Source organism: Phyllobates terribilis, unplaced genomic scaffold (assembly GCF_046119375.1).
Source record: "Phyllobates terribilis strain yellow unplaced genomic scaffold, ASM4611937v1 Scaffold_5__5_contigs__length_657084704, whole genome shotgun sequence".
Taxonomy (NCBI): Eukaryota; Metazoa; Chordata; class Amphibia; order Anura; family Dendrobatidae; genus Phyllobates; species Phyllobates terribilis.
The window spans coordinates 450,497,044-450,510,249 of NW_027362765.1; the positions used below are offsets into that span (position 1 = coordinate 450,497,044).

Here is a 13,206-nt window from a genome sequence, read left to right on the forward strand (position 1 = left end):
GAGGCGCAAGAGTAAGAAAGGGAGAGGCGCAAGAGTAAGAAAGGGAGAGGCGCAAGAGTAAGAAAGGGAGAGGCGCAAGAGTAAGAAAGGGAGAGGCGCAAGAGAAAGAAAGGGGGAGGCGCAAGAGAAAGAAAGGGGGAGGCGCAAGAGAAAGAAAGGGGGAGGCGCAAGAGAAAGAAAGGGGGAGGCGCAAGAGAAAGAAAGGGGGAGGCGCAAGAGAAAGAAAGGGGGAGGCGCAAGAGAAAGAAAGGGGGAGGCGCAAGAGAAAGAAAGGGGGAGGCGCAAGAGAAAGAAAGGGGGAGGCGCAAGAGAAAGAAAGGGGGAGGCGCAAGAGAAAGAAAGGGGGAGGCGCAAGAGAAAGAAAGGGGGAGGCGCAAGAGAAAGAAAGGGGGAGGCGCAAGAGAAAGAAAGGGGGAGGCGCAAGAGAAAGAAAGGGGGAGGCGCAAGAGAAAGAAAGGGAGAGGCGCAAGAGAAAGAAAGGGAGAGGCGCAAGAGAAAGAAAGGGAGAGGCGCAAGAGAAAGAAAGGGGGAGGCGCAAGAGAAAGAAAGGGGGAGGCGCAAGAGAAAGAAAGGGAGAGGCGCAAGAGAAAGAAAGGGAGAGGCGCAAGAGAAAGAAAGGGAGAGGCGCAAGAGAAAGAAAGGGAGAGGCGCAAGAGAAAGAAAGGGGGAGGCGCAAGAGAAAGAAAGGGGGAGGCGCAAGAGAAAGAAAGGGGGAGGCGCAAGAGAAAGAAAGGGGGAGGCACAAAGTATTGCAAAATTATGCATTTTTTATAAAATGTGATTTCACTCAGGAGAGGGCATCTTATGTGTGGGCACATGAGGTATCTGGTTGACTAGTTAATTTTAATAGCTAAACCAGGCCCCTTTTCTGTATGTATCGGCCGCTTCGCTCAGCCCTCTATCATGTGCCGACATACAAAGAGGGCAACGATATGCTTTCCTGAGTCGAGACCAACACTGAAGTGAGAGCTGCCAAGACAATGGGAGAAGTTAAAGCACATTTCATGCACAATGGCGCATAACCCTGTGCTACCCTTTAATTCAACATCTGATTACCCTTTAATTCAACATCTGATGATCCAGAAACTGATAATCTGAATCATATGAAACATGGAGAACATACGCTGTACAATTGTAAATGAATAGAAGCACTGACTTACACCATAGCTCATAGTAGTAATTGCAACACTGAGACTGTCCGCAGCAGTGACCCGTTTCACATATGTAACTCTGATTGTTTACTCCGATGCAGGTTTCCTTATCCTAGAAGAAAATAACAGAACAATGTAAATGTACAGAGAGGAACATAACTCTAGAATGCTATGCAGACATACAAGCATCAGCTTACAGGCGTTTTTTTGGGGGGAGGTGGTCAAAAATACCAGGACCCCAGCAGACTCCTTATAAATGTAAACCAGGACACTTAACCCCTCCGTACACAAACCCTACATACAAGTGTTCTGCATATAAAATATTGGATGTGAATCATTATAGCATCATCTGAATGTTTTATGATACAATTCAGTAGGCTTTTCAGCTGATGACAAAGCCTCCAGGGTAAAGCGGGGGCAGAGGGTACATTTAAAGAAAAAAACATAAATCCCACAGTTCATCCAACAACAATCTTAGGAGTAAACAAGGATTTCCAATGTCATCACCAGCTCAGACTGATTTGCGTCAAGCGGAAAAGAAAATAGTTCCCCAAGGATATGGCCTCTGACAAAAAAAAAAAAAAAAAAACAGGAAAAAATAACCAATTTAATAAAGCGATAAATGAAAACTACAGCTAAATAATACAGAGCCATAAAAACAACAGCATACAAAGGGTTCTCTCGTCTGATATATAAAATAATGAAACCCTTCAGTGTAATGATAAAAGTAGACAGTTTGCATTTACCAAGTCTATGGAAAAGGAATTCTAGTCTAGGATGTTCTAAGTTTACAGAGTTTGATATGCAATCATCTACTTTGATATGCAATTCGGCTTGCGGAAAAGCAAAATTAAATAACATGCTGCGGATTTTTGTGCGCATCAAAAACGCTGCGGAAAAATCCGCAGCATGGGCATTGAACTTGCGGATTCTCATTGGGGACCATGGGGTGCGGATTGACAAGCGTTTTACAAGCGTTTCCGCTGCGGAAATTCCGCAGCAAATACGCTTGTAAAACGCTACGTGGGCACATACCCTTAGGCTATGTTCACAATTTTTTTTTTTTAACGCAACAAATCTGCAGCAAAACTGATCTCTGGCAGGAAATCAGCTGCGTCAAAAACACAGGTTTTGCTGCGTTTTTGTGTTTATTTTTCATTGTCCTTACTGTCTTTATTTATGCATGCACAAAGTTTTGTGGAAAAAAAAAAGAACCCCATTACTTCCTATGGGTGAAAAAACGCTGAAAGAATTAACATGCTCTATTTTCCAAAAAAATCAACAACAAAAAAAAACATGATGTGTGAACAGAGAATTCTGGTTTCTCATAGACTTTGCTGGTACTGCAAAACACAGCTGAAAATTTGCATAAAAATCTGCAGCAAAAACGCTGAAAAACACAACATGTGTGAACATAGCCTCATTCTTGCAGTCAGTTCCCCAGTTATCCACTACCTAGATGGAAGATTCTGAGTCATCAGCCATGTATGTATACAGGTGTTAGCTGTCTTTGTAATCCTGTCTGTGATGATAATGAGTCTGCTGTATTCTGTTCCTGAAAGGACAGGAAGTAAGAGTCTAAAATAGACCCAGAGGACGATATGAAGATTGCAAGATTACTAATTTTGCTATGTAATAAAGATTGGGATCTGTAAAAAAAAAACATTGCCAAAATGTTTTTAGAAAAATACACGGAGAACCTATGGGCAGAAAAGTGCAATCATCCGGTCACCCCAAATTTGCTCCATAGTCATAAGCATTTTTGATAAAACTTAATTTTCTGTAGGCAGAGATTATAAGTAGGGTTGAGCGAGTATGTTCTGTCCGAGTATGCTCGGGCTGAGCTCCGAGTATTTACAGCGGCTCGGTGATATATGTTTGAATCGCTCCCGTGTGCGGGAGCCTGGAAAAGAGAAGGTTGAGGGGGGGCATAATAAATGTGTACAAATATGTTAGGGGACAGTATAGAGATCTTGCCCGGGATTTGTTCAAAAGGAGGGATATTACGGTAACAAGAGGGCATTCACTAAGACTGGAAGAGAAAAGGTTTCAGCACCAGCATAGGAAGGGGTTCTTTACGGTAAGAGCAGTGAGAATATGGAATTCACTGAGTGAGGAGACGGTAATGTCGGATTCACTACACCAGTTCAAGCGGGGACTGGATGCATTTCTAGATACCAGGCAGATTTCAGCATATACTTAAAAATAAAATAAAATAGTAGGTTGATACAGGGATTTATTCTGACTGCTGGTTTCAGAGTCGGGAGGGAATTTTTCCTCAGGTGAAGATTGGCTAAATCATTTGGGGTTTTTGCCCTCCTCTGGATCAACTTTAGCAATTACAGAACTAACAGGTCGAACTTGATGGACGCAAGTCTTTATTCGGCTTTACAAACTATGTTACTATGATTTGCAACTGTTTGACAGCTTTATTACATGTGAGGAATGTGTAAGAAATAGACATTCCTCACATGTAATAAAACTGTCAAACAGTCTCAAATCATGCACACGGAGCGATTCAACCATATCACCGAGCAGCTGTAAATACTCGGAGCTCGGCCCGAGCATACTCGCCGAAAGGGTTAATAGAACATACTCGCTCAACACTAATTATAATGCAAAGACCATGCTCCCATGTGCAAAATCTCTGCATTGTTTTTATTTCTGCACGAAATCTGCTCCAAATTCTGTATTTGCTACATTTGATGCGTTTCGCCTTTTTGTGCATATTTGAAGCAGTGCTTTTAAATGGATTTTTAATGCAGAAATTCTAGGATTCTGCACTAAAAAATGCAGTTGTATTTTATTTATTTTTAACTGCAGTGGGAAAACCCCCCCCAAAAAGGACACAGCAGTTATGCCACTTAGGAACGTGGCCTAGAGGTGACATTTGTATATGGGCTATATCCCATACAAGGCTTTGTGATTAGCTTATACATATTGGTTTGCGCTGAGACTCACCTTGAAAGCGGTTGCTAAAAAAACTCTCCAGCTTTGAAGAGAACCTATCATGTTCCCAAACGCTATTAATCTGCAGATAAGGGGTTAATTAACATTGTTCTGCCCGGCAGCCTCGGGCTTTCAGTCAGAGGCGTGTTGGCGAGGCTTTGGTCACCGTTCAGTATGACTAAAGGCCGTCTCTACATTGATATGCTGCAGAGCCACCTGTCAATCACAGTGCGGGGGTGTGGTTACAGCCGAGCGGTGACTGAAGTCACGCCTCTATGACTGAAAGCCGGAGGAAATAAAGTTTATTTCCTTCCGGTAGCAGATATGGACCAAAGAAAAGAATAATTTAAGTAGTATGAAAATGGACATTAATGCTATTGTGCTGGAAGCAGTAGAATGTATTTTGCTTTTGCTATGTTGTAGACATTTAGGCTAAGGTTACATGAAGACACAGCCTGCCGCATTGAGGTCAGAATGATTTCCCGCGGTAATGCACTTCAATCTGCGACTCACCGTCATTGTGAAGCAGACGCAGATGTTTCCATGTGTGATATTTTCTCTCTTGCTTGTTGCAAGCGATTCAATTGCTATAGACTTCAATGCAAGTCACCTGTGACTTATCTGCAATTTGGCCATTTTTTTTTTCTTTTTACAACAAAATCTCAGCTTTAAAAAATAGAATTGCCTGTGAATTGCTGTAGACTGTCACCATGTAGCCCTAGCCCATACATGTCAAACTCTGGCCCATAGGCCAAATCTGGCCTGTAGGGTGGTTATAATTGCTCCCCAATACGGGGCCCCATCATTCTGCATGGAGGACCGTGCGGGGGCCCATCATTCCGCATGGAGGACCGTGCGGGGGCCCATCATTCCGCATGGAGGACCGTGCGGGGGCCCATCATTCCGCATGGAGGACCGTGCGGGGGCCCATCATTCCGCATGGAGGACCGTGCGGGGGGCCCATCATTCCGCATGGAGGACCGTGCGGGGGGCCCATCATTCCGCATGGAGGACCGTGCGGGGGCCCATCATTCTGCATGGAGGACCGTGCGGGGGCCCATCATTCTGCATGGAGGACTTTGCGGGGGCCATTATTCTGCATGGAGGACTATATGGGGCCCATTGTACTGTATACTGATTGGCCTGCGACTTTGTTAAAGTTTTTAATTTTGGCTTTCTGTGTTTGAGTTTGACATCCCTGCCCTAGTCTTATTATCTCAAAGGATAAATAACCCTTTGTTCCAAAAACAGGACAGGTGACAAGTATGTCTGAAGCCTAAAAACTCAATCACAGAGCCATATATTTGGTCTTGCACATGTAAATTCTTCTTGCCAGAAACAAGACCAGTTCCTAGGATTAGGTTTCTCCATTTCTTTTCGCATGGATTGCATGTGGGCATGAATAAATCACAATGCAAAAAAAAAAAATAATAAAACACAAAAGCTACAAACACAATACAAAGTAACATTCTTGCATTTCGTTTGTCTAGTTTATTCCATTATTTTGGTCATAGTGCAGGCTACTCCTAAGTGCCTATTAATTCTTTCAATCTTTTTTTAGTAAAAACCTGTAGTAGTAAAAGCCATTAATTGAGTGAAAACATGCAAACAAACCAGGCGGCCTGCGGAGACGGTTATATCCCAGGAACTTTACACGGAGGAACATGTGCTAGGGAAAGTATGTCTGAAAGGAGGGCTGGAAAAGATTGCTGTGCTAAATGTGCAGTTCAGAGAAGGTTCGGGACAAATACTTGGCAGGGCTCCTATTCCCGATTGGGAACCAGCAGAGTCATTCGCTACTGTTCCCCTTTCAGGTCGCGGACTGTAAAATTATTTACTTTCTTATTTGGATAGTGGCTGCTGAGCTCACCGAAAGTCACACACCGAGCACAGGGCAAGGTCTTTCAGGGTGACCCAAAATGGTGTTTTTCTACTAATGTCATTTAACCCCTTCCAGCCAGCATTCTATTAAAATCTTGTAAAGGGAGAAAAACAAAAAAACAAAACAAAAAAAAAAAAAAAAACTATCTTGGAATTCACAAGAAAAAAAAAAAAAAAGTAGTTGCTGGATTCTTCGAAAATTGTGTTGCAGTTGTAAAACGAACCTCAATGTTTTTGGTTTTTTTTTTTAAAACTGATGGGAAAAGACATTTTTTGAGTTTTGGAAAGAGGGGTGCGCCATGGGCATGGCCTGTAAGCAAAAGCTGTGTGACATTTATAAAGGTCTAGGGAGGCAGTTTTGTCTTTTGCGGATCACAAGTTCGTCAGGACAGACTTGGGTCTTGTTTTACGTTATTCTCAACCATAAAGGTTCATACAGATAGCCATGAAACTCGGCCCGAGGATGGACCGCAATGCACAGGCTGACCACGGGTCTTGTGACCCAAAATTGAAGCCCTCACATCGAAGACTGGAAGAATGTTCACAAATTGTGTTTTTTTGCAGAAGATTTTGATGCAGAAAGTTCTGCAATTGTCCCATTTATCTGAAACAACTCAACTGCAGAAATTTCCGCAATTAAACAGTGCAGGAATTCATCATTAAAATTCACACCACAGGTCAATTGTGGCTGCAAATTTTCTGGCTGCAAATCTGAGAGGAAAATCCACCTGATATTGTGCTGAGTAAACTTACCAATGGGCCTCGATTCATCAAAGTGATTACGCTTAGAAAAGTCACAAAATTTTTGTGCAACATGGCATTTTAGCCAGCTCTGCCAAAATGGGCGGAACGGGACAGTGATGCAACAACTAATCTAATTCATGACGAGCTGTAGTGTTCCTCACTGGAGTAAGGTTTGTGGCACAAGTTAAGTTAAATTTCCACAACGAAAAAAATAGACTGCAGCATCTTACAGTTCCAGCAAAGTGGACGGGAAATATGAAACATTTTGTTTTGTTTCTACGTAGTGTAAACTGATTTTTGGTGCACGTTTCAAATTCGCAACGTGTCAATTTCTCTTGTTGAGTTTTTTAGATTTTCCCCATGGAATTGCACTAGCTGCGGAAAATCTGCAGGTTAAAAAAGCATATGTGCAGTTAGTGCTTTGCCACTGTGGAAATGCTTGTAAAGCACACGACTATCAAAGTTTTACCAAAATACAGAAGCTTTATTTAAAAAGTGGCATACCAAAGAGACACTAAAGCAGCGTCAAAAACACAAGTAACTTAATTGGTGCAGAAAATCTGCAACACCTAAACTCACCAAAGAGGCATTGTGTAAATGGTGCCTTAATGAAACCGGCGCTTCAGACTTCAGCACGCTCCCTCATCAAGGCCGGTGGGAACACGTACTCTGCCGTTACAGTTGTGCCATGGTCCTTGCAGTGCAGGGGAGAACTTCCGGAAATGTTACCACAATTGCCATGGTTTTAATGAGCTTCACTTCATAAGATTTTTCTTTTTTTTTTTTATTAATGCTGCCAACCCCTTTGTTTGACTAAACCTTTATGGCGTGAACAATTATGTATGAATCAATGAAGGCTCGTTTACTGGCCTGTTGATCTAAAGTGATGCGGAGAGAATGATTGTGAATACGACCATTCTGTCCCCACAAAGGATTATATCGCAAGCACGTCACCCATATATAAGGGGCAATGCGCTACCGATAACGAGGATTTTTATGCTACCGAATGTATGAGCATTTTTGCTTGTGATCGCCACCAATGTTTACACAGGCAGATAGTTGTGAACGAGAGTTCCCACGCAATTTCTATAATTACAGATGACAGCGACCCCTTGACGTAATCATGAATCCCATTGTCCATCGTGCACCGATAGCGAGCCACGGGGGACTCTATGCAGCCGCCATTTCAGGCTTCTTATACCCGGCTCTCAAGCATCTCTAGTTATATACACCTTAAACATTTCCCTCCATCATTGCACGCGGCCCCTCAGGTCACATAAGGGCACGGAGATAAGACGGTAATTGCTGTAGAGCTGTTCTTACAAGACGGTAAATTACATGTTGAGGATGGGATTGGTAATCCAGCTGTGCGTTGTTCTCCATTGTTGACCAGAAAGGTTACCCGGGGTTCCTGTAATCAGTCAGATAAGTGTCTGCAGTCTCCAGAACCGCGGGCGAGCAGAAAACGCTGGCTCAGGTCTGTGTTGTGCTCGGATAGAGAAAACTTCTCTGAAGTTCAAGTTCAAACCCCCCTCGGCCCCAGGGTGACAAAGACGACGGCGTCTCTGATCACGAGTCTTCTGTCGTCTTACCTGTCTCAGGCCTAGAAGAAAAGGCATCCTGCAGTCTCATTCTCCAGAGCAGCGTGCGACCTGACAAAGAGCTCCAGCAGCAGCGTTTCCTCATGTGTCCCGGCAGCCAGGCCTTTATTGGCAGCCACTATTAAGTAAACAGGGTCCCGGGACACAGCATGCACTGGCCGAACTCCACTCCCAGCCTGACAAATCCCAGACAGCTGCCAAGCTGGAAATGACATCACTTCAGAGGCCAAAACAGCTGTTCATTAACCATCTCAGGACCCGGGCTGGGACCTGCAGTTATCTAACACACTCCGGAAGGAAACGAGGCGACTGTACAGACTCGCAATGTGGCCAAGCCCAAACATCACTCACCAACCTGACACATAATGTCACAATGCAACATAAAAAGTCCTGGCTTCCTCAGCTCACTTTGGGCATTAATATGAACTTTTTTTTTCTTTCATTGTCCAGTGCGGGGATCCCGCTGAAGGAGCATATCTACATTCACGACGCGTTGGGAGCCTCCATCGCTGTCTCAGTCAGGGGCGTCTGTCTAAAACGCAGAAAAATGCGACTCAGACGGAGCCCCAACACAGCCACCAAGTATGAGGAGACCAACGAAAATGACGCGCGCGGGCGGGCCGGCCGCTCTCCCGACACGCATCCGCGCGCGGGCGGGCCGGCCGCTCTCCCGACACGCATCCGCAGCCTCATATGTTCGAATCAGGAGTCAGGCGGCCGGTCCCTGGATGATGGTTCCTAGTCGGTCTGTGACACCTAGATATGTGACTGCAGCCTTAGGACTCATTCAGACATCAGGGATTTTCTTTTAGGCCACATTCAGTATTTGGTCAGTATTGTACATCAGTATTTATAAGCCAAAACCAGGAGTGGAACAATTAGTGGAAAAGTGTAATAGAAACTCGTCACCACTTCTGGATTTATCACCCACTCCTGGTTTTGGCTTACATATACTGAGGTAAAATACCAAAAGTGTGAACATGGGCTTATAAGAAAATTGGTCAGTTTCATCAGTGTTTTCCTCATACTGCCATCAGGGTTTGGTTAGTGTTAATTGTTACCTTCTTAGTTTCATCAGTTTTTCTCAAAAGGGGAAAAAAAAAAAAAAAAAAAAAAAAGAAGGTGAATGTTTCTCAACCTTCTCCTATTGAACAGTCCAAGAAAAATGAACAGCACATGGATGGCATCAGACCACTGTCAGGCTTTTTTCATTGCATTGGCAAATTTGATCCAAGACTGATGAAAATTGAACATCTCTGATTTTGTGCTGATCACTTGGTCCGAGGGAGAAAAAAAATAAAAAGATATGGACATGTTTACTACCCCACAGACTTCCTTCTAGAGACCTATGAATAAAGTGGCAACTGGGTGTTACCACTCGCCTTGATCAATGGAGTGTGTTCCTACAAAGTCTGGTACTTGCATCACTGACAATGAGAGACAATGTGGAACCCCCCATCTGATAACACTCCGTTATTGAAGGGAATCTGTCACCAATTTTTGCTCTCCCATCTGAGAGCAGCATAATGCAGGGGCAAAGACCCCGAATCCAGCAATGTGTTACATACTGGACTGAGTTTTGTATTTTTAATAAAATCCCTGTTTAATCTAGCAGTTCTCTGTGTAACTCCGCCAACACCACTGATTGGCAGCTTTCTGTGTACACTGTGCATAGGCAGAAAGCAGACAATAAGTGGTTGGGATGGTTTATACAGAGCTCATGGAGAGAGAGAACTATATAGCAGCAGGTTTACTAGTCCTGTAATGATAAAATCACAGTTTTATCAGTTGGAGGGTATCAAAAATACAGCAAGCAGCCCAGTAAGTGACACATACAGTATGATGTAGAGACAGACATGGATACCTGATGACAAAGAAATTACCTTTAATTTCTAAAAGAAATAACAGAGAAATAGCACAATGAAGAAATATGTCGGTTTCGCATGTCCAAATATGAACTGCATTGTCGGGACCACCTGTACATCTACTGACCCAAACCCAACTACCCCATAGGTATATACGTGGTTGCTGAATTTGGGTTAAGAGACCTGCAGCCGTTCCAGACAATTACAGATCCTATTCAGACACATGAAACCGGCCTAATAGGGAAAGATTATCCAGAATTGTGTTTTCAGAACGACAAACTTTCACTAAAATATACATGTGACAACCGCTGACAAGTCCCGAGTCCTATATGTCATTTCTTATTACCTGGTGTAAATGCTGCTTTTCTCCTGAATTTGCCTTTTTTTTTTTTTTTTTTTTTTTTTTCTTCTTCTTTAGTTCCTGCGCCTCTCCATTTATGAAATATGGTCTCTCATTCCTGTAAGTAAATCTAGTCTTCATAGCCAAGTGGGTGTGGTATTCAAAAAGACTCTCAAAGAAAATATAGTTGGGGACCATGCCTACTTGGCTAAAGAGACTAGAATTACATACAAGAGACCTTATTCTCAGGAACGGAGATGCGCAGGAACAAAATAAAACAATGCCAGATTGAGGAGAACAGCGGCATGTATACCAGGTAATAAAATGACATTTATGAAAAGTGACAGGTGGCCAAGTAAGTTTATGTTGGATACTCTGTATTAGTAAAAACAGAGCCAGACAATTTAAAAATATGAGAAATTGATCAGCAAAGAACAGGGAGTTAAAAACAATATGGTGTGGAAAGGTAACTTCACCATCAGTTACAAGAACTTGTTAAAAACTTCTGAAGTTCTACCGGAAGTCGCTCCAAACAGGGTAAATTTTTTAGTGCCCCAGCATATGGTACTGTGCACCTAATACAGGCTTGGTTGGCATTCATACAGGGTGTTACTCACGCCATCTGCAGTAGTTAACAGGCACGTGTTAATGTCATCATAATTGGGTGCCGCAGTTGACTGCATACGGCATCTGCTCCCTGGGATTTCAGTCTTGGGGTATGTGCACAGCTTTTTCAGGTGGAATCCACTCCAAAAACCCCTGAAGAAGCACTCAAAAGAATGAAGATATGCATTTCTGTGCATATGTAGTGTTTTGATCAGCTTTTAACCGCTTCAGGTCTCCAAAGACGCCAAGGGGTTAAAAGAAGCGATTGGATCATTCTTCATGCATGTTCCTGCTCTGAAGACGCTCTATACTTTATAGACGACTGAAAAGATGGCCACAGATCTTTTTTAAAAGTTTCGCCAGCATCTGAAAAAGAAAAAATGACGGTGTTTCCTAAAGAGGCTTCACCTGCCTGAAAAAGTTGTAGCGTGCACATAGCCTTAGGGTGCGTGCCCACGATGCGTTTTTCAAGTGTTTTTGCTGCGCAGTTTGCGCAGTGTAAAAGCTTGTAAAACGCTTGTTAATCCGTGCCCCATGGTCCACAATGACAAGCCGCAATGTCAATGCCCATGCTGCGGAATTTTCCGCACCGTTTTTGATGTGCGGAAAAATCCGCAGCATGTTCATTATTTGTGCGTTTACGCATGCGGAATTGCCATCTACAATGCATTAGAAAAACGCATGGCAATTCCGCATGTACAAAACGCTTCAAAAACGCATGTGAAAATCCGCATGCGTTTTTCCAGGCAAGGACATGCAGAAATGAAGCGGAAATTTTCCGCTTCATTTCTGCATCGTGGGCACATAGCCTTATTGTAATCAAGTGTTACTGCACTATGAGGGGGCGCGTTGCAAAACCTTTGTAACTGAAAACACTCGTTAGGACAAACTAAAGGTCACATAATTCAACAATATGGAAACAAGCATGGATCACTAGGGATCAACTCAGACTGCGTGCTTCAAGACTGCGTCGGTGGTGCACAACCAAGGAAAATTCAACTTCAGCACAAGGTAGAAAGAAAGGTAGCACTCACCCAGTCTTCTTAAAACGTTCCTTTATTATGGTATGCAAAGACTTTGGACCCGTTGAAGCACCGGAAGGCAGCGAAACGGCCGTCGTCCTTCTTTCCTCTCCCCCGCACACCCTTCGGGGTCTCAGTCCGATGACGTAGGTTTTTATGTACCGCACACCATAAGAAAGGAACATTTTAAGAAGAATGGGTGAGTACTACCTTTCTTTCTGAAGTTAAAGGTCACATAATGCACCGCAGCCAACTAAAGCACAAAATCTCCAAGTCTAAGTGCCCACGATGCAGAAATGCTCTGAATTTTTCCAGAGCGTTTCTGCTCTCCCTGGCAGAAAAAACGCATGCGGATTGTACATACGTTTTTCCAGCCAGGGAAAAGAGTTTGTGGAGCGTTTTTAACATGCGGGTTATCAAGCGATTTTAGCATCACTTGGAAAAGTGCTTGACAACTTGGTCACGCTATATAAATCCATGCAAACGACATGGATTTTATATAGTGTGACCAAGTTAGTTAAAAAAAAAAAAAGAATAAAAATTGTAAATAATAATAATAAAAAAAAACAACCATTATACTCACCTTTTGATGGCCCCCGGTCTCCTTCTCCGATGCGTCCGGTCTCCCCGGTGTCTCGCGGTAGTGTAAAAGGACCTTCCATGACGTCATGTGACAGGTCTCGCGACCGCCAACGTCAGCGATCGCGTGACTTGTCACATGACTAAATGATGTCATGGAAGGTCCTTTTATTCCATCGCGAGCCGCCGGGGAGCCAAGACGGGGTAGAAGACCGGGGGCCATCAGAAGGTGAGTATAATGTATTTTTTTATTTTAAATTCTTTTTTTTTTTTTATGGTACCTGGGTCTGGATGAGAGTCTCCTCTTCTCCAGACCCGGGTACCATCCGCACATTGAATCGCTTAATATCCGCATGTGCACATTTAGTCATGCGGATATTAAGCGATTCAATGCAAGACAATGGCGGCGATTCCGCAAAATAATTGGTAGTGCTGCGTTTTTTTCCGCAATGATAATCTGCAGTGGAA

The 13,206-nt window shown here is 43.4% G+C and overlaps 1 protein-coding gene across 3 annotated transcripts in view; it reads right to left on the reverse strand.

Moving 5' to 3' along the window:
• Positions 1-13,206, reverse strand: part of WBP1L (WW domain binding protein 1 like) — a 59,966-nt gene that overhangs the window by 11,707 nt on the left and 35,053 nt on the right. For 2 of the 3 annotated variants that reach the window (XM_073685320.1, XM_073685319.1), the window contains exon 2: positions 1,161-1,263. In XM_073685320.1, coding sequence (XP_073541421.1) covers positions 1,161-1,263 — 103 coding nt within the window. Of the gene's footprint in view, positions 1-1,160; positions 1,264-8,317; positions 8,562-13,206 lie in introns of those variants that run through there. The other variant, XM_073685321.1, reaches the window with a different exon arrangement.